The sequence below is a fragment of the Nicotiana tabacum genome, chromosome 17, assembly GCF_000715075.1.
Source record: "Nicotiana tabacum cultivar K326 chromosome 17, ASM71507v2, whole genome shotgun sequence".
Taxonomy (NCBI): Eukaryota; Viridiplantae; Streptophyta; class Magnoliopsida; order Solanales; family Solanaceae; genus Nicotiana; species Nicotiana tabacum.
Genome location: NC_134096.1, coordinates 14,565,564 through 14,592,413, shown reverse-complemented (window position 1 = coordinate 14,592,413; position 26,850 = coordinate 14,565,564). Strand labels below are relative to the sequence as shown.

The window sequence follows — 26,850 nt, the reverse complement described above, 5'->3', positions numbered from 1 at the left end:
TGGAAAAGCGACTAGGCATTGGGGTACCCTAATATTGGTAAGAAAATGTAACCAGGGGTTGATACCCTGTATTACGGAAAAAAAATATAATCAGGAGTTGGTACCCTGTATTACTAAAATGAATGTAGTCATGGGATGACGTCCTGTATTACTGAAAGGAAATGTAAACATGGGATGACACCCTATATTACGGAAAAGAAATAAAACCGGGGGTTGGTGCCCTGTATTACTAAAATGAAAATGAATCCCCTAGGCGAAAAAGTTCTACCTGGGTTAAACTGCGAAAAGAGAGTCTAGGCGAAGAGTACTTCTACCCGGAATATGAGCTGGATCCCCCTAGGCAAAAAATTCTACCTGGGTTAAGCTACGTAAAACAATCTAAGTAAAGAGTACTTTTACTGAACTATGAGCTGGATCCCCCTAGGCGAAAAGGTTCTACCTGGGTTAAGTTACGAAAAATATCCTGAGCGAAGAGTACTTCTACCCGGAACTATGAGCTGGATCCCCCTAGGTGAAAAGGTTCTACCTGGGTTAAACTACGAATAACAACCTGAACGAAGAGTACTTCTACCCGGAACTATGAGCTGGATCCCCCTAGGCGAAAATGTTCTACCTGGGTTAAGCTACGAAAAATAACCTGAGCGAATAGTACTTCTACCCGGAACTATGAGCTGGTTCTACCTAGGCGAAAAGGTTCTACCTGGGTTAAGCTACGTAAATGAATAGTACTTCTACATAGAACTATGAGCTAGATCCCCCTAGCAAAAAGATTCTACCTGGGTTACGCTACGAAAACAAGCCTGAACGAAGAGTACTTCTACCCGAAAACTATGAGATGGATCCCCCTAGGCGAAAAGGTTCTACGTGGGTTAAGCTATGAAAAATAGCCCGGGCGAAGAGTACTTCTACCCGAAAACTATGAGCTAGATCCCCCTATACGAAAAGGTTCTACCTGGGTTAAGCTACGAAAAAGCAGCCTGGGCGAAAAGTACTTCTACTCGGAAACTATAAGCTGTATCCCCCTAGGCAAAATGGTTCTACCTGAGTTAAGCTACTGTAAAACAACTTGGGCGAAGTATACTTCTACCCGGAACAATGAGCTGGATCCCCCTAGGCGAAAAGGTTATACCAGGGTTACGCTATGTAAAACAGCCTGAGCGAAGAGTACTTCTACCCGGAATATGAGCTGGATCCCCCTAGGCAAAAAGGTTATACCTGGGTTAAGCTACAAAAAACAGCCAGGGCGAAGAGTACTTCTACCCGAAACTATGAGCTGGATCCCACTAGGCGAAAAGGTTCTACCTGGGTTAAGCTACGAAAAACAAGCATGGGCGAAGAGTACTTCTACCCGGAAACTATGAGCTAGATCCCCCAAGGCGAAAAGGTTCTACCTGGGTTAAGCTACGAAAAACAGCTTGGGCGAAGAGTACTTCCTCCCGGAACTATGAGCTGGATCCCCCTAGGTGAAATGGTTCTACCTGAGTTAAGCTATGTATAAAAACCTGCTATGAGTGGTGCATGCTGAAAATAAAAGAAAAATGGAGATTTTGCGAAACTTACCTTTGGGGACATTCGTCCTTTAAGAATCTCCATTCTGCACTGGTTTGTTCCTGCTTCAAAACAAAGAAAAATTGTAAGTTTTAAAAGTGGTGGTCGGTTTGTGGCCTTGATGTCTTTGACAACTTGACTTTGTGCCCATCTTCTTTTTATGATGATTTCAACCTGATACTAGATGCTTCCTGAATACCACTTGCATTTCTATCCCCGGAGAGCCTTTGACTTTTCAAACTTTTACATGACGGTTGGTCGCATGGGACTTAACCTTTTCAACTTTGTTTTGCCTTTGTGGCATTTCACTTTTGACTTCTTTCCTCCAAAACTTTCAATTTCAGACAATTGGGGAACCTTTGGCTTTCAAACTTTGCCAAAACGATTAGTCACTTGGGACTTAACATTTTCAACTTCATTTTGCCCCTGTAGGCACATCCAATTTTATTTCCTCCTTTCGAGAGTTTTTGATTTCAAAGCATGAGCCACCATGGCTAGTCGGGGTTGACTTGATGCCCCTATCGAGGTTGGGTGCCTTTTCAATGTATCTGTTCGCTTCGAACGAGAGCCCTGTAATCGGTCTTACCAACCTTTTTTGCCTTTATTTTGACACAAAGTTATACCGAAAGGGATTCAAAGAAAACAATAATGGAATGGAGAATGCGTTTAAACAAGAGATGTCCCTTTCGGGGAACAGAAATTAAAGAAGGACTTATCTGGGAGTACATGCAGACTTCAATGAACATGATATGTCTTTTGGACTGGATGCCTGATCCGTGTAAGTTGTACGAATCTCAAAAATTCATCAAACCTTTCTACGAAACCGAGTAACCTTGCCCAGGAATGTGTCTATGCCAGTAACTGCGGGAATCCTCTTTTTCGATAAGTGGCGCCTTTTGCGGGTTTTCACCAACTGACCTCTCTCATTTCTCTTCTTATCATCGTCTTATAGTGCTCCTTGAGAGTTTTCACTGACAAGATTCTCTCATTTTAATTTCTCTGCTTACCATCGCATTACGGTGCCCTTGAGGGTTTTCACCAATAAGACTCTCTTATTTTATTTCTCTCATTTGATTGCATCAGATCCAAGTAACTGTATCCTCCTATTTTGAACCTCTCGTTGATTGATCGGAAGGACTTGAAAAGGTTTGGGTGAAAAGGATTTTGACTGACTTACAACTTTAGAACCCTTCGGGCGAAACCATCATCGAACCATTATAAATTCTGCCCTAGTTTCAACTTTTGGGGAATGTAAATTTTTATTTTGGTGTGACTAAACCTCAGAGAGAGGTTGCCTACGTGTCCTTTCAGAATCAAGTCAAACTTAGTTCAAGGACGAGAACTTTGTTTTTGATTCTCTTTTGTTTTGGTTTTCTTTTCTGTTTTGGTTTCTTCTCTTTCCTTTTTCCTCATTTTTCATTTTCTTTTTCTTTTTTTTTTTCTCTTTTTTTTTTTTGCAATAACGCTTTCAGGTTCCAAAGAGGTTAATCAAAGAAAAGGTAACTGGCTCAAAGGGTTTGCAAAGGGTTTATAGTATTTGGGTATCAAGAATGAAAGCCTTCGTCACCTCAATCAGAGAGCATTAAAGTTGTGTAAAAGGGTCAAACATAATACCTTTTGACCGCGTCTGCATTGATAGTTGTCTCGGGGTCATTTCCTTCGATTCTTCCCAGGTACAACGCTCCCTTTTGCAGTACTCTCGTTACAATGTATGTGCCTTTCCAATTTGGAGCCAATTTTCCTTTAGCTTCTTCATGAGGTCGGAGGATACGTTTTAGAATGAGTTGTCCTTTTTCAAATTTCTTGGGCCGCACTTTCTTGCTGTAGACACGAGCTATTCTTTGTTGGTACAACTGCCCGTGGAAAATTGCGAACAATTATTTTTTATCAATTAATGTCAATTGTTCAAATCGGTTCTTGACCCAATCTTTATCCTCAATCTCGGTTTCAACAATGATCCGAAGAGAGGGAATCTCAACTTCGTTCCAATTTTCTATTTATTTTCTTATAAGCCTTTTCTTCAAAACATTCTGCTTCTTGATTCATTATTTCGAGGTCTGACAACGTTTTAGGATCTGGACATGAAGTCCGCAAGCATGTCATGTTATTAAAATCTGCATTAACATAACTAAAAAGAGAATAAGAAAAGTGATAAGATTAAGAAAAGAAACATTCCTCGACAATGAAATATTAATTTCATTTGATTTTTTTTAAATTAAAGATAGAGGGGTTTACATCACAAAGCAAAGTAGTGAAGTAAAATATCCGGATTACACCCTGAGATAATCCAAACGCAGAAAAGATAGCAAGACCGGCTACCGAGACTCCCATCTGACAGAGAAGTTTTCAGGTTTGGCGCCCGTTTTTTCTCTTCTACCGCGACAATGGCTACTATGGCTTTCAGTACTGGATCATCAAGTCTTCATCTGCCCTTTTGAGGGTCCAACGGTCCTTTGTATCATGTTCCACTACTACCGAGTGGTATTCACATCTAGCATCATCAGCTTGGTGCAAGGGGGACTCATGGTTTGGCTGGTTCGGGGCTACTGACTACAGTAGACCTAGCCTGACTAACTTTTGGAACAAGCTCGAGTATGATTCACCAATAGGGGTGAATTGATTCTTTTTGGGGGGGCTCTATTTTTTTCTTTATAACTTGATTGCTTTTTTCTTTCTCTTTTTGTTATTTTTCACTCTTTATTTTTCTCTGTTATTTTTTGTCACTCTTTTCTTTCTTTTTCACTTAATTTTTTTTCTTTTTTCGGTTTATTTTTTCGCTCAATTTGTTTATGGCTATGATCAAATTCGATGGGGATTTCCTACATATCATGACGCCGCATGAATTAGATCATTACGTAGTTCAAGAGAAGATAAGGAATAGTAAATAAATTAACTCTTTTGTTTTACTCATATACAAGACACACCACGAAATCTTCTAATAAGCAAAATATTTTTGAATTTAAAATTTTGATTTTTTTTTTTGGAAAACTTTTGAAAGAAAAACTTATTTATGAATATAGAAAATATTTTTGGATTTTGATTTTTTTTGGGGAGGCTCTTTTGTTTTTTCTTTTTTCTTTCTCTTTTTGTTGTTTTTCACTCTTTATTTTTCTCTGTTATTTTTTGTCACTCTTTTCTTTCTTTTTCACTCAATTTTTTTCTTTTTTTCGGTTTATTTTTTCACTCAATTTTTTTTCTTTTTTCGGTTTATTGTTTCATTCAATTTGTTTATGGCTATGATCGAATCCGATGGAGATTGCCTACGTATCATGACGCCGTATGAATCAGATCATTACGTAGTTCAAGAGAAGATCAGGAATAATAAATAAATTAACTCTTTTTTTACTCACATACAAAACAGACCAAGAAAGCTTCTAACAAGGAAAATATTTTGAATTTTAATTTATTTTTTTTGGGAAATGTTTGAAAGGAAAACTTCTTTATGAATAAAGAAAATATTTTTGGATTTTAATTTTTTTTAATATATTTTTTTATCTTTTCTTTTCGGTAATTTTTAAAAGAAAATATAAATTTTTTTGGATTTTGATTTTGTTTTTGAGAATTTTTTAAAAGAAAGACTTCTAAAGAAGAAAAAATCTTTTTTTTTGGATTTTGATTTTGATTTTATATTTTTTTCGAAGAAAGACTTCTAAAGAAGGAATAAAAATATATTTTTGGATTTTGATTTGATTTTCTTTTTTCGAATGAAAGACTTCTAAAAAGAAAGAAAATATTTTTGGTTTTTATTTGGGATTTTCTAAGGAAAGACTTCTAAAGAATGAATTAAATGAAAATCGTGTTGGATTTTTTTAAAATTGGGGCCGGGACCGATGAGGTTTACCTACGTATCTCACATTTTGTGAGAATCAAACTCGCGTAGTTCGGTCTATTTTGACAGAATAGGGGAAATATAACACTTGAAAATTTTGGCTCAATTTGAAATTCTCTTTTTTTCAAAATTTGAGCAGAGTTGCGGAATTTTTCAAATACTGTAATTTTTGAAAATCGGATGAATTTTCTCTCTCTTACCTCTCACTCCTACTTTTCTCAATTTTCTGTTCTTATCATAGAAGCCGATCAACATGCAAACCAGATCAAACTAAATGGACAAGTAGCACATAGGATGCATTAGGATGGTCTTTTATTTTGGGTACACTTATCCTAGACGGACCCAACCCTTGTGTTGAGTCCACAAAGTCAAATGCACGTGATCTAAACAAACATTCCTACTAGGGATCCGGCATTAGGCTATGTTATTCTAGGTTTAAATCCTGGGGGTGTGTTTTAGACCTGGCTTACCCAAGCGGACAACTCGAGCCGAGGTGGGGGCAGCGTACCGGAAGCACGAAAGTCTACCCGGTCTAGTTACTGATCCAGTCTCGTTCTATTTGGTATGACCTCTAACAGAAAAATGGGTCACGCGCACGTGTGCACCATAAATTCAAAAGACTCAGAAGGGAGGCGTAAGAAGACAGTTTATACGGTTCAAATAATAACAAAGCGGTAAATGAGCAACACTTAGCACATTAGGACCACAAACACAGTAATATCAGCAATCAAGAAAGCCTACTTAGATCACATTACAAGCTCGAATTCTGAACCCTGAACCAAAGATTCTGGGTTCTTGTCCCTAGCAAAGTCGCCACAGCTGTCACACTTTTTTTTTCCGAGGGATAGGGAGTTTTTCCAATTAAAGTGACATTAATCAAAATGAGATTATTTAATTTAGTTTAGAGTCGCCACTTGGAATAATTGTTATGGTGTCCCAAGTCACCGGTTTATTTTAGAATCCCAAATCGAGAAAATTGACTCTATTTGTTTTGGTCCGCAAACACAGAAGATCGGGTAAGGAATTCTGTTAATCCGGGAGAAGGTGTGAGGCACTCCCGAGTTCCATGATTTTAGCACAGTCGCTTTAATCATACTTGGCTTAATTAAATTACTTAATTACTCATTTTTAAACCTATGTACATTTACCTTTTTACTCGCTTTTAATTATGGCGTTATGGATTTAATCTTTGAAACGGATCACGTGTGCGTAAATCCGTTTTATTTTGGGGCGCTTAAAATTATGTCACGCGTACGTGTACACAATTAATCACGCTTTATTAATTATCAAGATTGTTTTGGCCAAAGCCGCGTGAACGCCTACTTTGATTTTATTTTTCGGGAATCGTAATCATGTCACGCAAACGTATACATAATCACGATAGATTAATTAAAAGCGCCATAGGTTATGGAAATTATTATTATTATTATTATTATAGAAAAGTGTATTACTTTGCTATTATTACAGTTAAGAGAATTATCTTCATTGCAAGTCATGAATGGACTAATAGTAGTGGAGTTTCGGAGTTGGGCCAGCTCTGTAGGCCCAAATCTTCTTTCTTTCCTAAGAATTGGAACCAAACTCACTTCTCATTGTTATTCACATCACTGTTTATATACTTAAGGGATTAAATTTTTATTAAACAAACTAAAATAATGATAGCTAATATAATATTAATCATGATTCAAGAAATTAAAATAAAAGATCCAAACAACAAAACATCAACTAATGGAACCAAACATCACGCCATTTTTTCAAAAAAAGAAAAAGAAATACAGAAAGGCCGAAAGAAACAAATCTTCCAAATAGCAATATATATTATTCCAGACTGTAATGCTTAATCAAACAATTAATGATCTTAAAATTTCGATAAGTCATAAAGACAAGATCTGAAAAATAAAATACCTCTAGCGAATCAACTTTATTATCAGGACCGTGGTGACCTCGACGAAGACGGAGAGACAAAGTCGGAACCTTGTTACGTTTATTAGGATACTTCAAATGTGTTTTTAGGCTTGAATTTGGGGCATTGTCGAGTCTTAAACGGAGTGATGGATTGTTAGATTTTGTAAAAGAAAGAGAAAGAAAGAATGACACGAGTAGAAATTCCCTTAGCGTAGAAGAACAAAAATTTCTCTCAATTCTCTCCTCCTTCTTTTCTCTCTCTCTTTTCTCCTCACATTTCTCTTCTATTTATAGGGTTAAAAATTCGGATTTTTTTATTTTTTATTTTTTTATTTTTAATTAAAAAGAATTCCCACTTCCCATTTTTCTTCTTTTAAAAAAAAATAATAATTGCCCACTTTCCTTTACTTTTATTTTTTAATTTCCTACTTTTTTTACTTTACTTTTTTTTATTTTTCACTTATTTTACTTTACTTTTTTTAATTTCCACTTATTTTACTTTTCTTTTTTAAATTTTCACTTTCTTTTACTTTTTATTTTTAAAATTTTCATATTCTTTTACTTTTATTGTTTTAATTTTTCACTTTCTTTTACTTTTTTATTAAATAATTTCCACCTACTTTTACTTTTACTTTTTATTCCATACTTTTAATTTTTCTATTATTTTATTCCTATCTGAAAATAATAAAAAATATTTAGTTTTTTCGTTTTGTTTTTTAATTTATTTATTTTAAAATAAAGATAAAAAATAAAAAATAACACTAATATTAATAATTTGACCTTTTAAATTATTTTTAATTCTTACTCTATATAAAACAATGTAACAAATCTAAGAACAAATCTATATTAAATTTCTAAAAATATTTATATAGTAGAAGATGGTAAGAATTCAAATATAGGAAAAAATTAGGTGCTCACACCGGTCACATCACAATGAGTAACCGAAAAGTAGGGGGCTATCTGTATACGGTAAAAATCGGTCTTAAGAGTTGGGTAAATTAAGAAGCGACACGTGTCAAGGATTGCCAGTCAGTACTGAATCAACCATGGTGACACTGGATACGAACCTGTGGCAGGAAAAGAGACAATTCAAGATATGATCGCTATATAAACGTTACAGAGACCCCTAAGATTTCTCCAACTTTTATTAGCGTTTATTAGGCTTTATTACCTTTTAATTACCTTTTATTATATCATTAATATTGGTAATTAAGGGGGCATAATTTCTAATCATGCACCCTATAGCTCTAGTATAAATAGAGGCTTTCATCCAATTATGAAACATCAAGAAATACTAATAGTAAAAGACTAACATATTTTCTCTCATTCTTTTAAGCTTCGAGATTTTCCAATTATTATTGATCCCAGTGGGAACATTCTGAAGCTCAGGCTTGTCTCTTCTTCAATTATCCTTATTTACTCTATTTTCACTTTCATATTTTACTTTATCGAATTAATTTAATCCACGTGTTCATAAACCACATTACATATTCAACTGTACCGTTTTTCCGGTAAACAATAAGTTCAAATTGGTTCTCTATCACTTCGATTTCATTACGAATCAAAATCTAGTTTTCATGGCTATTGAAATCCATACAAAATTAGTTATAATACAAGATTAAAAACAAAAATATCAACAACAGAAGGATTTACATATGGTGGTGTACACCGGTGAGAGCAATTACAAAAATACAGATGAGATATCTCTGAAAGTAGAACACAAAGAAAAGAAGAGGAGAAAGAAGAAGAAACAACACAAATTTCACTGATAATAATAACTATATGTAGATATATATACTTGTTTAAATGAAGGTTTACATAATATTTTGTAGTCTCCAAAGCTTGTGTTCTTGGGCAATGAACCACAAAAAATATTGCTTCATAATTTTCACCACAAACAATAGTTTTCCAACTATGAACTCTTCATTTGCAAAGTTTGGAACATAGCATTTGAATCTCTATAGTGTTGTTGGGGTTTGACAAAATATAAGTCCCATTTTTATGATTAGATGTGCACGTCATGTTCAATTGGTTCTCTAGCTGGGTAGTCTGCAAAAAGAAAGTCGCATAAATAAATTTTAAGAGGCTACCCAACTAAAAATTTAAAGAAGATGCAAGAAAAAGGTAAATAAAAATTAAAGCAATTCTAAAATAAAGAATTAGAAGAGAGATTTTACCGCGCAACGTGCTTCAGTACAGGACCATAGAGGGGTTGGGACACAACTTAAGTAATGACACCAAGAGCAATGTGCATTACCATCCCATCCATTTGTTAGCAGAATTAGGCCAAGGATAAACCTACACAATAAATGTAACCATTACTATTTACTATCACATTTTTTTAAAACAAGAGAATATTATTCTCCGACTTAACTTGTATACGCCGATAAGTTAAAAATGTTAGCATTATCGGGTCAACCGAAAGATATTTATAGGTAACCCTCAATAAAAATATTCTTTTGAAAATAAGTTAGGTTACCTGTTACAATAAGTAAACTGATCTATATTGTCGAAGTATATAAGTAGAATATATATTCGTCAAGAACCAAGAAATTAACAACATTACTTACCCAGTTAAAAAAATTGCTAATGACATAATCAATAGTATGTACTGATAAATCTTGTACTTGGACTTTTTTGATGCCGCAAAATAACCAGAAGGTGCTCTTTTTTTATCCATCCATCCAAATTGTGGACGAATCAAAAGGACACAACCAAGAAGAAATCCAGTTATAAATCCTCCAAGATGTGCAAAATTGTCCACATGAGGAAGAATTCCAACAGCTAGATTTATCGCAATTATGAGGAGCAGAGTAAGCAGTGTTGCCAACTGTTTTGACAAAAAACAAATTAATTAGTCCAATTGCCAGAGATGCCAAAGGAAATGTGAATTTTGGCTAGACAAATTATACTAGAGTTCAAATTTTCTAAATTGACAATTTAAAAGGAAATTACGTTAGGAAAAGTGTCTACTAAATGAAATATTAAATTTGCCGTTAGGCGTATTTTGGGGTAAATTTCACAAATGGTCATAGAACTATGATTTTTTTCCACCAAAGTCACATAACTATATTTTCTCACACAAAAATCATAATACTTTTACTAACTCACACAAAAATCATAGTGATCGAAAAATATTTTTTTTTGTAGTATTTTATTATTTTGTGGTTTTTTTATTTTTTATTTTCAGTCTAATAAATAATAATCCAATTAAAATAGGAATGACTCAACCCGACCTGGCCCCTCAACCTAATATATATATATATATATATATATATATATATATATATATATATATATATATATATATATATATATATATATATACACACAGATGAATAGTAAATCCTTCAAAACATGATACTTCTATCTTTTATTTTTTTTTTAAAGATTTTTATTCAAATTGATAGCATTTTTATTTCAAGTGCTCTCTAATTATACCTTTTATTTCTTTATTTTTTTGTCAGAATCTCATGCATTCCGAACTAAATTTTTTATGGGGAAAGAATTCACTTTTAGTATTATTTTAACTTACGTATATGGATATTAGGTCAGGCTGGGTTGGGTCATTCCTATTTTAAGGAAAAAATATAAAATTAACCGGTCGGCCGAAACTAATTACATTTGCTAGCCAAAATATATATAGAATGTGTATGTTATATGTATAACACACACACACACACACACACATATATATATATAATATTTTATTGGCTATTATATTTAGGAGCTAACGTAAAATAAGAAAATACTAAATAAGAAAATTTATTTTCCAACCACTATGATTTTTGTTTGAGTTGGTGAAAGTTTTATGATTTTTGTGTGAGAAAACAAAGTCATATGATTTTTGTGAAAATAAGTCATAGTTATATGATTTTTGTGTGAGAAAACAAAGTTATATGACTTTAATGAAAAAAAGACATAATTATAGGACCATTTGTGAAATTTACCCGTGTATTTTGGGGCCATTCATACTCTTACTCTTGGTAAATCATCTTGTATTTACTCTTGACTTTAATAGAGTTCCAGCGTGAATTGGATGAATTCTGTGTGTCAAAATATTTTGGGAGAAGATACTTTTGACTTTGCTTCAAATATCCTATGTATACTTCAGGCTGGAGTTCTATTAATATCAAGGCGAATACAACATCATTTGCCAGCGGCAAGAGTACCAATAACTCCAAGTATAACAGAGAATAAAATAAAAATATTTCGTATAGTAAATGGATATCTTTAACCTTTTTACTCTTTATGCTATAAAGTCAATGATAGCTACAGGTAACCGTCAATATTAAATGAGATTATTAGTATGAAAAAAAAAGACAAATTACATACTACAAAAGATTAAAATACACGAATAGTGAAAAATTTCTCTACACTGTCAATCTGTATAAGCTAAATCCATTATTCAAAGAGTTTAAACCATACCTTGTTTTCATATAGTGTCCAATTTGTGATGAGTTCAGATAGCATAGCTCCAAGTAAACCAAACAATGCACCAGAAGCACCAACAGAGATTTTTTTCCTCACAAACAGAGCTGATAATAGACTCCCTCCAACCCCAGCCAAAACATAAAGCGGACCAATTCTCACTAGAAAAACAGATAGTAGAAGTTAGAAAGTAATTATGGCAGTACTGTTAAAACAAAGGTTTAATTTGTATAAGCTAAGTATAAAAGTCAGGAATTTCAATAAAAGTGTTCAAGGGTGTTCAAGATTTGATATATTTGTATAAAAAATTAAACGATATTTGATATATATAGACAATATAATTTTTTCGGTGAAAGATGTCCAATTGACCACCCTTCGTAAGTTGTAGCTCCGATCGATCCGCCCATGGTTGTAGTAAGTAACGAGCAGTACTTTTCAAGTACTTACTTATTTCATCTATTATGAATATTTAAGTTGATAATTTGGAAGTGTAAAAATTCTTTTACGTACCAAATCCAAACTCTTGCTCAAGCCGAATACCTACAAATAACAAGCTCAACATATTGGCAGCAACATGAAATACACCAGCATGTAACCACATGCAAGAAAGTAATCTCCATAATTGACGGTCTTCAACCACTTTTTTCACGTCAAGAGCACCCAACTTTTGTAACCTATAAGAATAAAAATAATGAGCATGTCATTAGAACTTTACATTCTTCAAAAACCCTTGATCAAGTGAAAAGGTTACACACAGAGCGGTGTACACATGATTTTGTGTAAACAGTATCGGACTATTATACTAATTCGACATGTAAATGAGTTTGAGCTTAGGACTATCTTGGTTCTACGATTTTACTTTCTGTCTCAAATTGATGTATACCTTGCATTATTTTTCAAGAGAAGTCGGCACATATATATGTATACATATTGTTTTATTTTATTTTGGGAAAATACATTTAAATAAACACACGTAAGAAATTCTTCTTTCCATGATACCCCTTTATTTCTAAACGGTGTCTCTCCCACGGAATTACGTTGCTTTACGTATAAAATATGTATAATGATATCTCTAATGATGATTTGTGAATGAGCTAATATATCAAAAGAAATGATGATCAACATTTATTTTACCTTGAAAATCAAGGAAATAAAATACAGAAAGGGACTTACGTTGTTGTGGAGGGACCAAGTAAAGGGTTTTCATGGACATCTTGAAATGCATAACGACCAAAGATCTCGGTTCCAAAACAATTTTGACTATTACGAGGACAATCGTTAACGTACATAACAAGTACAAAAAGAACAACATTGACAATAGCAATAATAGGTACTAGCCATGGCAACCATTTTGTATAGGGCTGATAATTAGGCGGCGGGCCCGGAGGACGAGAGTGTTGGTTAGAATAATGTGCAGGGTACCGATCACGTTCCTCCAGATTCGGACCACTGTCCCGAGGTTGAACTTTGATCGTGTCGAGGTCCGACTCCGGCGAAGAATTACTCGACGGAGTCCTCCTTCCCATAATGTTGCCTTGATCAAAGAACAAAACGGGGAGGAAAAAGGAGAGAAAAGAAATAAGGGGTTATGAATTTTTATGTGAAAATGTCCATTGGTTGATGCAGCACTAATTGAGGAAGAGCATTCCAATGGATTGCATGTTGTGAAACATAGGAGGAGAATACTAAGTTTTTGGAGAGAGCCTATACTAATAGAAAGAGAAATGAGATCTAGGAGGTTAATATTTTTACACAAGATGAGGGGTCCAATTTGGTTTAATTATTATACTCATTATTATGAATTGTTTCAATGCTTACAATTTTAAGGCTTGACAGAGTTGATGTTTCAGTAAAATTTTATCACGTAGTTCAATTGAAACGATACGGTCAAAATTTGTACCTGATCATTAAAAACATAAAAGGGTTTTCAAAACTTACACTATAATATTGTACCTTTTACAACGTAAATACCATTTGAATCGTGATTTGGGAACTCTTAATCATTTCTACAAGTTTTAGTATATGTATAGATAGATGGTATATAGACTGGTTGCATGAATTATATTCTTACTCTAAAATTTTCACGATAAAAGATGGCGATATTTCTGGAACACAGTGGTTTTGATGTAGCTAATAAGCTACAGATTCAATCGAACGTAGTATTTTCACCATAGAATATAGCAATGTATGTGAAAAATTGGGGTGCGATTTCGATTTTGTTTGATGTGATTTGAGACTTCGATTAAGTTCGTATCGTGTATTAGATCGTGTTGGTATGTTTGGATGGGGTCCCAGGGGCCTCGGGTGAGACTCAGAATGATTTCGGATTGGTTTTGGACTTAGGAACTTGGCTGAATTTTTCTGATGCCTGGTGTGATCGCACCTGCAAGAATGGGGCCGCAGGTGCGAAGTCGCAGAAGCGACAGGAGGACCGCATGTACGGAGGCTGGCTAGGCTGGGAAGAGGCCACAAATTCGAGGCGATTTCCGCATCTGCGAGTCCAAAGGTACGAGAGAAGTTCCGCAAAAGCGGGCCTGAGGCAGGAGAGGACTTTTGACCGCAAAAGGACATTTTTGAAGGGACTTTTGACCTTGGAAGCCGTGGGAGAGCATTGGAGGCTACAAGACACAAGATTTCATCATCTTTCCATCAATTCAATACGGGAGTTTGGATTGTAATGTTAGATTGATATTTTCTTAATCTTTAATTCTATTTGTGATGACTTTCTCCATATCTATGGAGTAGTTTACTTAGGGTTTGGCATGATTTGGTGACTTGGTTGTTGTTTATGGATTTGACTAGTGTTTAATTGCTTAATTTATTGGAGGAGCTTTAATATTATTTTGTGATTTTATTCTTTATAGTTTTTAATTGAAAGAGGAACATCTTATTTAATATTATTGCAGTGTATGCCTTAGTTTATTTTGGTGATTCTTTAAAGTAATCGAGAGAGATTTTTGAGTTACTGTTTAAATTAAGATTGAGAAATATTCGCAAGAAGTTTCTCTTGGATCATTCCTACCAATAGATTCTTGCAAATTTTACCGCACTCCACATTAGTTTATTTGAAAGATTTAGATTTAATCGAGAGAGCAGTCTAAATCGGAAGTATAAAGTAATCACCTATTGAATTCATGAGAATCGATAGAACCTCAAGACTGAAATATAACAGTGTCATATCCAGGATAACAGTCTTGCACCTATCATGTCAAAACCCTTATTCTTCGTCTTGATAATAATCCATTGCTTTACTCTCTAGTTCTCTCTGATCAATTGTTAATTGCTTTAATTTTAATAATTAATTTTAGTCCATACTTATTCCAATCAAAGTGTTAATCATCTTGAATAGTGTTAAACTAGAAATTACTTGAACATTATTTAAATCCAATCTATGTGGAGACGATAATTATACTATACTATCTTTGGCTAGCGAGCATCATTTTCTTGTTGTGTTTTGCGCTCGTCAAATTTTGGCGTCGTTACTAGGGATTGGAAATCAATAGTGTTCAAAATAGTTTTTGGTGATAATTCAGGAACCTATTTTATTTTATTCTCCACATGTCTTCTCTTCCATGTGCAGGCAACATGTTGGCTTCTCTTGTGTATGACTCGATCTTCTTCAAAGGAAGTGATACTCTACAAACTAGAGTTGGAGAAACACCTGCTACAACTGAGGAAAGAAAGAGAATTAACAGCAAATTTCTTGGGTGATACTTCGACTCAAGATAACATGGCAAACAAAGAGATTGACGGAGTAGACTTTGCTGCAAGAGAGGCAGCACAATAAGAAGATGAATGGATACCAGCTGAGGTATCCCGTAGAGTTGCTGATGAGACTATCGATGATTGTGGGGTCAAAGATTCAATCTAAATCGAACCTTGGTTGAAGACCATTTCCAAAATATGGTACCTAGTCCTGGTAGAGCATTGGGTGATTATGCCAGACCAGTCTACAATCAGGGACTTTTCAGTGTCAGACCTCCACCAGTAGTAGCGAATAATTTCGAGTTGAAGCAAGGTTTGCTTCAAACTATCTAGAACAACTGTGTCTTCAGAGGGAAGGTGAATGAAGATCCTAACACTCATTTGATGGATTTTGAGAAAATTATGAACATCTTCCAGTATAACGGAGTGTCAAAAGATGTAGTTGTTACACCCCATGTTTTATACGTCACTGAAGGATGACGCAAATCACTGGATTCGAAGCTTACCAACTGAGTCGATCAGGACATGGGAATATATGACTTAAACGTTTCTTGACAAATACTTCTCAGCTGCTAAAATAGTGAAATTCAGAAGAGAAATCCACAATTTATGCCAGAAGGATACTGAAATGGCCTTCGAAGCTTGAGAAAGATTCAAAGAGATAGTGAGAAACTGTCACCATAATGGAATAGAATTATGGATGCAACTCCAAGACTTTTGGGATGGACTGACACCTTCCTCACGACGAATTCTGAGTACTGCAGTTGGAGGTCCTTTAATGAAGAAGACTCCTAAGAAGATTGTTGCAATTCTTGATGAGCTCTCTGAAGATGCTAACCAATGGCCTGCTAAGAGTAATGATAGAAGAAAATCAGTTGGGGTTCACCAGGTAGACTCAAACACATTAGTGCAAACCTATCTAGACACTATGGCTAGAGAAATAAGAAAGTTAACAATGGCCAAGGTACAGAGTGAGCCGCAAGTGGCATGTGACTTTCATGGAATGGGATACCCTACACATGAGTGTCAAGCTTCAGCTGAAGTAGTAAATGTTGTGGGGAACTTTGACAGTGGCAACAATTTTAAGTCCATGGGGCAGAGGCACCCAGGTTTTTCTTAGAGTTCACTAGGTGGTAGTGCAAACGCATTGCAACAAAATAACTCCAGACCCTAGGGGCAGGGAGCTCCAATTTTTCAAAATCAACAGAGGCAGCAATATCATCCTCCACGGTCTAATTTGTCTAGGATGGAAGATCTGATGAAGGTCTTTATTATTAAGACAGATGAGAGGCTTGAAACCCATGGCGCAGCTATCAGAGAACAAGGCACGACCATTCGAAACTTGGAAAGACAAATGGGGCAACTAGCTAATCTATTGTCTGAGAGGGTTCCAGGAACTCTCCCTGCTGATACTGAAATAAATCCAAAAGAGACAATAAATGCAGTGTTTTTGAGGAGTGGGCATGCATTGGAGGATCCCAGGGCAAAACAAAAGGATGAGCTGATTGAAAGACATGTGGATATTGTGGAGGAGCAGAAAAATGACAACATTCAAAAAGGTGCAGGAATGGTAGATGATGGTCTGAAGAAGAAGGGGAAGACTACAGCTTAGAAGAAGACGAAAGATGAGAATGAAATAAATGAGGAGACTGAAGAAAGTAAATATATGCATGCTTTAATTTTCCCTCAGTAGCAAAGAAGAGAGAAGTTGAACAAATAATTTAGGCATTTTCTAGAAATGCTCGAGCAGGTGCATGTTAATGTACCTTTCACAGAGGTGCTTTCACAGATGCCAACATATGCCAAGTTCTTAAAGGAGATATTATCCAACAAGCGAAAGGTGGAAGAGACATCGGTGGTCAAGCTCACAGAGCACTGTAGTGCCATTCTGCAGAATAAGCTCCCTCAAAAGTGTGGAGATCCAGGGAGTTTTACTATACCATGCTCTTTTAGGAAGTACTAAGTTTAAAAATTCTTTGTGTGATTCGGGTTCTTCTATTAATCTTAAGCCTTTGTCTATTTTCAGGAAATTGGAGGGAGAGATTGGAGAAATCAGGTCTATACTTGTGTCCTTGCAGCTGGCGGATCAGACCACAATCATACCTGAAGGAATAGTGGAGGATGTGCTAGTTTGGGTGGACAAATTTGTGTTCCCTGTGGATTTCATTGTGGTGAACATGGAGGAGAATAAATAGGCCCCTCTAATTCTAGGGAGACCCTTCTTAGCTATTGGCAGAGCAGTTCTAGACATTCTAGCAAGGTAGCTCATGCTCAAAGTCGGGGAAGAAAGGGTGGTCTTCAAGATGGAATGAGCAATGAGGGACCCTAAAGGAGAAAACTGGGGAAAGTAAAACTGATAAGTGTGGGGTGTACCCAAAGAAGGACGAAAAGAAGCTCTCAACATGGATGTGTGCACCGGGTCGGGCGTGCAGAGGAGATCCCAACATCGATTCAGACCCCGACTAGATGAATTAGGGGAGTTTCCTTTACCTCTTGCTTTTTATTTGCATGTCATGGGGACATGCCACAATTTAAAGTGTGGAGTGGGGGATGTAAATATGTACATGTAGGTTTGTTTTCGTGTATTTTGTTTGAATTATTTTTTTTGACTTTTTTCGACGATGGATTTACTCGAATGTCTTCTTGAGGGATCAAAGTCAAAAAAAATATTTTGTTTTCCTAGGTTGTGTAACAATTCCCCTTTGATTTTTCTTTGTGTCGAGATTCTTTTCTAAGGGTTTTGCTTGAACCGAGTGTAGTTAATTTTTTTTATTAGGAATAGGGAAGTCTTGTGCTATGGTGTTAAATGGAGATAATTATTTTTTACTTTGTTGTGCCTTGAGAGTAGTGAGTGCTTTAGTTGTGACGTCTAGGCTTAGTTCTTGACTCATGTATTGTAGTGCCTTAAATTGTTTGATTTTGACTTTGCTACATAGATTCGATCCTAAGTGAGTTATGTGCCAATGTGTGAGTGAGGTTTTTGTGGATATTCTGTGCATGTCAGTTGATGTCTAGAACTTGCCCCGAGTGTTTGCAAAGTGAAATAGCAGTTTTGTTCAGTCTAGGAAGTGATATATGCATTTCTTTATTTAGCCACTTATATGTTTATGACCCGCCTAACTGTTATGTATCCTAATAGCTCGTTTGAGCCTATAATCCTACTTCTTTGGCAACCATACTGCAAGCCTGATCCTTGTTTGAATTGACTATCTATTTGAACCTTCTACCTCTCTTGAGCACTTGATTTTGTTATGAACTTATAAAAGCTAAATGAGGTATGGTCGGGTTTTTGAGTGGAACTATTGAAAAAGGAGAAAGGTGAATTTTTTGAAAAAACATCGCGAAAGCCACTTGTAGGGAATTGAAAGAAAAAAAAAGTGAATTTGCTTGAAAAGAAAAAAATCAGAATTTAGAAAAGGAAAAAATGGATTACATGCTAGTGGTAGTTCTTATCTTGTTTATGCTTAGAGATATTGGGAGCTTGGTTCAAAATAAGCGTGGGGTTTAAATTGTAAAATTTTATGTATTAAAGTGCTTAGGGAGGTGTAGTCACTATATCCAAATGTATCATGCCCGTCCTGCAGCCTATATTACAACCAAATTAAGTCATACTTGATCTTTGACTGAATGAGCTCGAATTAGTAAAGTATTACAGTACGGGCTAGCCTATGGTACGTCTTCTATGGCACATGAATCTTAATTCTGAGAATGAGCGAATTCTTTCTATCTTGAGTTTCTAATTGTTCTTGAAATTTATTGTGTGTGGAACTACTCTCTATTATTTGTGTGAGGGCACATGATTTGCGAAGGTAAGGTAAAGTCTTTGACCTCTGTGTTAGAGTAAGCGAGCATGTTGAGAAAAATGCATGGTGCTTTTGAGTCGAGTCTAGAGGCTAGAATGTTATGATAAGGTACTTAGTCTGCTTTAAATATTCTTGACATGATGAGTTAGGGAAGTTTTCTGCTAAGAAGGTCGTCTCCATGTGAAATGCAGTTTGATTGATCGAGGACGAGCAATGGTTTAAGTTTGGGGTGTTGAAGGTAGGCTAGAAACTCGTATTTTAGTTATAGATTGCACTCTAATTACTGTATTTTACTTGTGTTTGAGCTTAAATGTTAGTGTATTACACTTATTATGTGTTTTATGCCATGCAGGAAGTGATTCCAAGTTAAAAAGATAATCGGGAGCTAAATCGATTAAGTTGGAGATTTTAAGTCTGAGTAAAAACCCAAGAAATTAAACCGGGATTGCGTTCGGGGGCCAAGAGCCAAGTCTGGATGTCAAAAACTGAAGAAAACAAATTACTCTGGAAAGCTACCACTGCTGCGCCGCGTGGGGAGGCGCATGGGGCGGCGCAGAAGTGTAAAGTGTTGTTGCCCTATTAGAGTCTATTCTCTGAACTTTTCCACTAGCGCCCCACGTGGGGCGGCGCATGGCGCGGCGCGCCTGTACAAATTTCTCAGAGTATTTTCCTGTTTCGGCTTGGAAAGGGTAGTTTCGTTCGGGCCCACTTCTACATGGTATAAATACACAAAAAATATGTTTTTGAATGGACTTCTGACCTTGGAAGCATTGGAGGCTACAAGACACAAGATTTCATATCTTTCCATCAATTCAATACGGGAGTTTGGATTGTAACGTTAGATTGATGTACTCTTACTCTTTAATTCTATTTATGATGACTTTCTCCATATCTATGGAGTAGTTTACCTTAGGGTTTGACATGATTTGGTGAATTGGTTGTTGTTTATGGATTTGAATACTGTTTAATTGCTTGAATTTATTGGAGTGGCTTTAATATTAGTTGTGATTTTATTCTTTATAGTGTTTAATCTAAAGAGGAACATTTTATTTAATATTATTGCAGCGTATGCCTTAGTTTATTTTGGTAATTCTTTAAAGTAATCGAGAGAGATTTTTGAGTTACTATTTAAATTAAGATTGAGAAATATTCGCGAGAAGTTTCTCTTGGATCATTCCTACCAATAGATTCTTGTAAATTTTACCGCACTTCATATTAGTTTATTTGAAAGATTTAGATTTAATTGAGAGAGGAGTCTAAATCGGAAGTATAATCTAATCACCCATTGAATTCGTGAGAATCGATAGAACCTCAAGAGTGAAATATAACAGTGTCATATCCAGAATAGCAGTATTGCACCTATCATGTCAAAGCGCTTATTCTTTGTCTTGATAATAATCCATTGCTTTACTCTCTAGTTCTCTGTGATCAATTATTAATTTCTTTAATTTTAATAGTTAATTTTAGTTCATACTCATTTCAATCAAAGTGTTAATCATCCTGAATAGCATTAAACTAGAAATTACTTGAACATTATTTAAATTCAATCCTTGTGGAGACGATAATTATACTATACTATCTTTAGCTAGCGAGCATCAATTTCTTGTTGTGTTTTGTGCTCGTCAGCCTTATAGGCTTTATATTAGCGCTTGAGCAAGATTCGCCCCTCCAGAGTCTTACACACCAACAGTGAGCGCAGGAACAGTGATATCTACACGTGCTTTGGTGAGGATCTTGATGTCAGACACCGGTACAGTGTTGAATAATTATGTGTGTGATGAGTGGGCATTGAGATATACATATTGTGTACTCTGAGAGTATGAGAAGCTGGGAATATCATTGTGATATCTTACATTGACATGTAGGCATATAGATGTACTATTCATCATACTAGCCATACTTGACATGTTATTATCAGTGTTGGTCTTAAATTGTGAACTTGAAAGCATGTCTAAATTTCTGTACCATGAACGAGCTGAATATGAAAGCTTTTTTGAGTTATTTATTGTCATTGTCATTACCTTACATACGTTGTCAGTATATTGGTTCTGACTGTATCCTTCTGAGCCTGTCATTACTTTCAGCCAAAGATTAGTCTTGTTACTTATTGAGTACATTGGGTCGGTTGTACTCATACTACACTCTGCACTTCGTGTGCAGAATCAGGTATATCTGGATACGGTGATTGCTAGATTGGTGTTAGTACCTGCTCGGAGACTTTGAGGTAGCTGCTATGACGCATGCAAACCTTGATTCTCCTTCCTTTTATTTTATTCAGTACTGTTCTAATTACTCAGACAATTGTACTAGAGTTTCAGTCTAAGTTGATACTTAGTAGTGCTCATGTACTCGTTGACACCAGATTTTGGGGTGGTTGTAGTCGAGTTTCAATTACTTTTATCAGATATTTATGAGATTTTTCATTGTTGAGTTTATTAAATCATCCTTTATTTCAAATGTTTAGTTGTTATGTGATTATCGTCTTGCCGAGGAAGTGTTTTAGGTGCCATCACGACAGATTGGAGTTTTGAGTCGTGACAGATGGTCAGAAACCTCATGGACTATGACATTGATCAACAAATTAAACTCGTTGGAATACAAGTAAAAGGAGTACAAGCACCATTGGAATTGGTCACACTTCCAAAATAGGGAGATGCAATGGATGAAGAAATTAAGAAAATCAAGAAGAATGATACATGGGAGTTGGTCACGCTTCCAAAAGGCAAAAGCACCATCATATTCAAATGGGTTTACAAGCTAAAGAACAATTCCAAATTTAGGATAAGTAGAGAGATATATTGAAATATCGGTAGCCAAGCGATACAAGCAAAAGACCAATATTAACTATAAAAGGTATTTGCATCAGTTACTCGTTTGAAAACAATCAGGTTGATAATTTCTTTAGCAACCCAAAACCAATGAAAAATTCATCAAATGAATATAAAATCAGCTTTCTTAAATTAAATTTTGGAGGAAGAAGTCTACATTCATCAACCTTTGGCTATAAGGTTAAAGGACATGAAGATAAAGTTCTTTAAAGGAGACTCTATGTAGCTTAAAGCAAGCTCCACGAGCTTGGAATAGTAGAATTGACAAATACCTCCAAGCATATATTTTTTCAAAGTATCCACCTGAACATGCACTTTATGTAAAGAAAAATGGTAATACTTTACTTGTTTGTATGTAAATGATTTGATCTTGACAGAAGATAATCCAAAGATGTTTGAACAGTCCAAGGAAGTAATGACAAGAAAATTTGAGATGACGAACATTGGTCTAATATCCTACTATCTTCGAATTATGGTGAGACAAGAGAATTATGACATCTTTATTTCTCAAGAAGAATATGCAAAGGATATTATCACGAAATTTGAGATGGAGAATTACAAGCCAGTTAGCACCCCATGGAATATGGAGTTAAATTGTCCAGGAATGGAGATGGAAACAAGACCAATCTCACATATTTTATGAGTCTTATTAGAAACTTAAGGTATTTAACTTGTACAATCCATGAAGTTTGTTTTGGTCTTAGACTTGTGAGTTTGCTTTATATATAACCTTTTGGTAATAGCGATAGAAAGGTATGACCATATGAGTAAGGTAATATTTGTTGAATTTGACAAGATTAATGTGAACTAGTGTGAACATTTGTAAGCCTCTCTTTAGGAGGAAATTGGTAGATGCATTTTTTCATAAATTTATATTGCATCACACTTAATGTGATGCCATGTATGACATCACATTAAGGTCATTTCCCTTCTATAAATAGCAAAAATTTTGATCATTTGTAAACATCTTTCACTTGTCTTCTTATCTCCTAAGGCATTTGAATCTTCTTTATCTCTTGTAGTATTTCACTTGTATTTTTGGAGTAAAATAAAGTTTGAGTTGATTGTGTCCGAGGACTAGGCAAAAATCAAATTTTGCCAGACCTCAGAAACTTCTGGTGTTCTTTTTATTATTTTCTCATTTACTATTTATTAGCTACCTTTAGATATAGTAGTTGTGATTTAATCACTCTCTATATATTCGGCTTCCGAAATAATTGGTATCAGAGCCAAGGTTCTATCTGAGTATACTTTGTGATTGCAGCATAGTTTGAACTTCCACATCAGAAAAGAATTACTTTGGTGTTTTGTACTGTCAGCAAATAAATAAAATCTGTAGCAAAAATAGGAGATAATAAAAATGAAGAGTCCACATCGGGTGTCAGTAATACGTCATTGACAACTTCGATTATGACAAGAATAATGTTAAATGCAAAATTTGCAGTTAAAATTTTTGACGGATCAGGACATTTTGGGATGTGGCAAGTTGAGGTTCTTGATGTCCTTTTTCAACAAGGGCTAGATATTGTCATAGAAGAAAAGAAAGCAGACAATATCAGAGAAGAAGATTGGAAGATTATCAGTTGTGTTGCTTGTGGTACCATTCGATCTTACCTCGCAAGAGAACTAAAGTATCCATACACAAAAATAACTTCTGCAAGACAATTGTGGAATGCATTGGAGGATAAATTCTTGAAGAAAAATAGTCAAAATAAATTTTACATGAAAAAAAGATTGTTACGCTTCACATATATTCCCGATACTACAATGAATGATCATATCACTAGCTTTAATAAGTTGGCGACGTATTTACAGAATATGGACTTGACTTTTAGTGATGGAGATATGGCCTTAATGTTATTAAGTTCACTTCCCGAAGAGTACGAGCACCTCGAAACAACTCTACTTTAGGGGAATGATGAAGTATCTCTCAAAGAAGTTTGTTCTGCCTTATACAACTATGAACAAAGAAAGAGAGAAAAGCAGAATAGTGAAAAAGGATAAGCACTGGTTGTGAGAGGTCGTTCTCAAAATCATATGAGAAAGAAGAAAGGGAGATCGAAGTCAAGATCAAGACCCAACAATGATAAATGCGCCTTTTGCCGAGAAAAGGGGCACTGGAAGACAGACTGTCCAAAGTTGAAAAACAAGGCCAAACCTAACAATGTGAAGGTTGTCATGGATTCAAATGTAGCTAATTATGACGAGTCTGATTTCTCACTAGTTACAACTGATCCATTCAAGCCATCTGACATATGGCTGATGGATTTAGCTTATAGCTATCATATGTGTCCCAACAGGGACTGGTTCGTTGATTTTCAAGAAGGAGAATGTGGAGTTATTCACACCGCAAATAACAATCCTCATACCGCATATGGTATTGTCTCAATCCGATTAAGGAACTATGATGGATTGATCATAACATTAACAGATGTTCGATACGTACCGAAATTGAAGAATAATCTCATTTATGTAGGAGCCCTAGAGTCAAAGAGGCTCAAAGTCGTTGCAAAAAATACGGTAATGAGAATATGCTACGGTGCACTAGTGGTAATGAATGAAATTCGGCGAAATAATAACATGTACCACTATCACGGTAGTACAGTTATTGGGAAAGAAACACTGACATCCAGTGATGACAAGGAGGCAGAAGCAACCAAGCTATGACGCATGCGCTTGGGATATGCTGGAGGAAACTACTTGAAAATTTTATCAGATCAAGGATTGTTAAAAGGAGTAAAGACTTGCAATTTGGAGTTTTGTGAGCATTGTGTCAAGGAAAAACAGACAATGGTTAAATTTGAAACAACAATCCATAATACTAAAGGTATTTTGGATTATGTTCACTTTGATGTTTGGGGTGCTTCCAAAACACCTTCATTAGGTAGGAAACACTATTTTGTAACCTTTATTGATGACTTTTTCGGAGAGTGTGGGTGTATACGATGAAAACCAAAGATGAGGTATTGTGATTGTTTCTCAAATGGAAGGTGATGATAGAGACTCAAACATGCAGAAAGATAAAGTGTCTTCGCACAGATAATGGTGGAAAATACAAAAATGATCTTTACAATAAGATTTGTAAAGATGATGGCATTTTGAGAAATTTCACTGTCACAAATACATCACAACAGAATGGAGTGGCAGAACGTATGAACCAAACTATGTTGGAGAAGGTTTGGTGTATGTTGTCCAATGCTAGCTTGGGCAAAGAATTTTGAGATGAGGCAATAACATATGCATGCCAACTCATTAATCGTCTACCATTTGCCGCTATTGGTGGCAAGACAACATTTGAAAAATGGTATGAAAAACCTGCTGAAGATTATAATTCTCAATTGTATACTATCATGTGAAAGAGTCAAAATTGGATCCGAGAGCAAAGAAATCTATATTTATGGGGATTACTTCAGGAGTCAAAGGATACCGATTATGGTATCCAGAAACAAGAAAAATTATATTCAGCAGAGATATTACCTTTTGATGAATCTTTCATAACAGATAAGGTGACAGTTGAAGATGTCAAACAAACTGATGGTGCTTCAAAGTAGGTGGAGTTTGAGGGAAAATTAATTTTTCCAACTTAGGGAGAAAACTAGGAAACAATAGAAGATTTTTCCCTCGAAGAAGAGTTAGCAGAGAGGGAGATTACAATTCAAGAACCACAACAACAACTTGAATCAATAGAAACCAGCAAGCCCAAAAGAAAAATAAAGAAACATGTTCGTCTCATAGAGACGGTGGCTTGTGCACCCTCAATTATAGCTGATGGTGTTCCCACCACTTATAAAGACGCAATCCAAAGTTCAGAAGAAGATAAGTGGAGGTTTGCTATGAATGAAGAAATATAGCCCCTTCATCAGAATCGTACATGAAAATTGGCCAATCTTCCGAAGGGCAAGAAAGTAATTGGGTGCAAAAGGGTATTTGCAAAGAAAGAAGAATTTCCTAACCAAGAAGATGTTCGCTATAAAGCAAGATTGGTAGCCAAAAGGTACGCTCAAAAGGAGGGAACTCATTACAATGAGGTATTTTCTCGAGTCGTGAAACACTCTTCCATTAGAGTTTTGTTGGCTTTGGTAGCACAGTTGAATTTGGAACTAGTTCAGTTAGATGTAAAAACCGTATTTTTACATGGAAACTTGGAAGAGAAAATCTATATGACTTAGCCAGAAGGATTCAAAGTTGCTGGAAAGGAAAATATGGTGTGCAAACTTGAAAAATTATTGTACTGATTGAAACAATCTTCTAGACAATGGTACAAACGATTTGACAAGCTTATGTTGCGGCAAAAGTACAGAAGAAGCAAATACGATCATTGTGTTTATTTGCGCAATCTTGAAGACGGACCTTCATATATCTTCTCCTATACGATCCTAAGACATTTGAATCTTCTTTCTCTCTTGTAGTATTTCACTTGTATTTTTGGAGTGAAATAAAGTTTGAGTTGATTGAGTCCGAGGACTAGGCAAAAATCAAATTTTGCCGAACCTCATAAACTTCTGGTGTTCTTTTTATTATTGTCTCATTTACGATTTATTAGCTACCTTTAAATATAGTAGTTGTGATTTAATGACTCTCTATATATTCGGTTTCCGCAACAATATTCTTCAACTAATGCAGGGGCAGACCCACGTGGAGAGGTGAGGAGTCACTAGCACTCTATAGGCTCGGGAATTACTATATATACGTCGAGGACCCCTATAATAATTTTATTGTGCCCCCAAAAGAACAAAATGTCCCTTGGTTGCACTGGTTCTGCGGGCTGATTTGTTCCATTCCCTCACCGCCAGACCTAGGA

At 35.5% G+C, this 26,850-nt stretch overlaps 2 protein-coding genes and 1 non-coding gene across 3 annotated transcripts; 1 reads left to right on the top strand and 2 right to left on the bottom strand.

Annotated features, from left to right (window-relative positions):
* Positions 1-8,900: 8,900 nt before the first annotated feature.
* LOC107764732 (RHOMBOID-like protein 2) lies at positions 8,901-13,369 on the bottom strand. Its single transcript, XM_075233751.1, has 6 exons — positions 12,887-13,369; positions 12,224-12,387; positions 11,711-11,874; positions 9,853-10,112; positions 9,460-9,580; positions 8,901-9,331 (listed from the first exon to the last, which is right to left on the bottom strand). Exons 1-6 carry the CDS (start codon positions 13,237-13,239, stop codon positions 9,206-9,208), a joined length of 1,188 nt encoding a protein of 395 aa, XP_075089852.1. The 5' UTR covers positions 13,240-13,369; the 3' UTR covers positions 8,901-9,205.
* A 2,632-nt stretch (positions 13,370-16,001) lies between these two features.
* Positions 16,002-16,108, bottom strand: LOC142172244 (small nucleolar RNA R71). The gene has a single exon (XR_012701618.1). It is a non-coding gene; the product is annotated as a small nucleolar RNA R71 (small nucleolar RNA).
* A 1,048-nt stretch (positions 16,109-17,156) lies between these two features.
* LOC107799401 (uncharacterized) lies at positions 17,157-17,613 on the top strand. Its single transcript, XM_075235395.1, has 2 exons — positions 17,157-17,374; positions 17,445-17,613. The coding sequence occupies exons 1-2, from the start codon at positions 17,157-17,159 to the stop codon at positions 17,611-17,613; spliced, it is 387 nt and encodes a 128-aa protein (XP_075091496.1).
* The last annotated feature ends 9,237 nt before the right edge of the window (positions 17,614-26,850 follow it).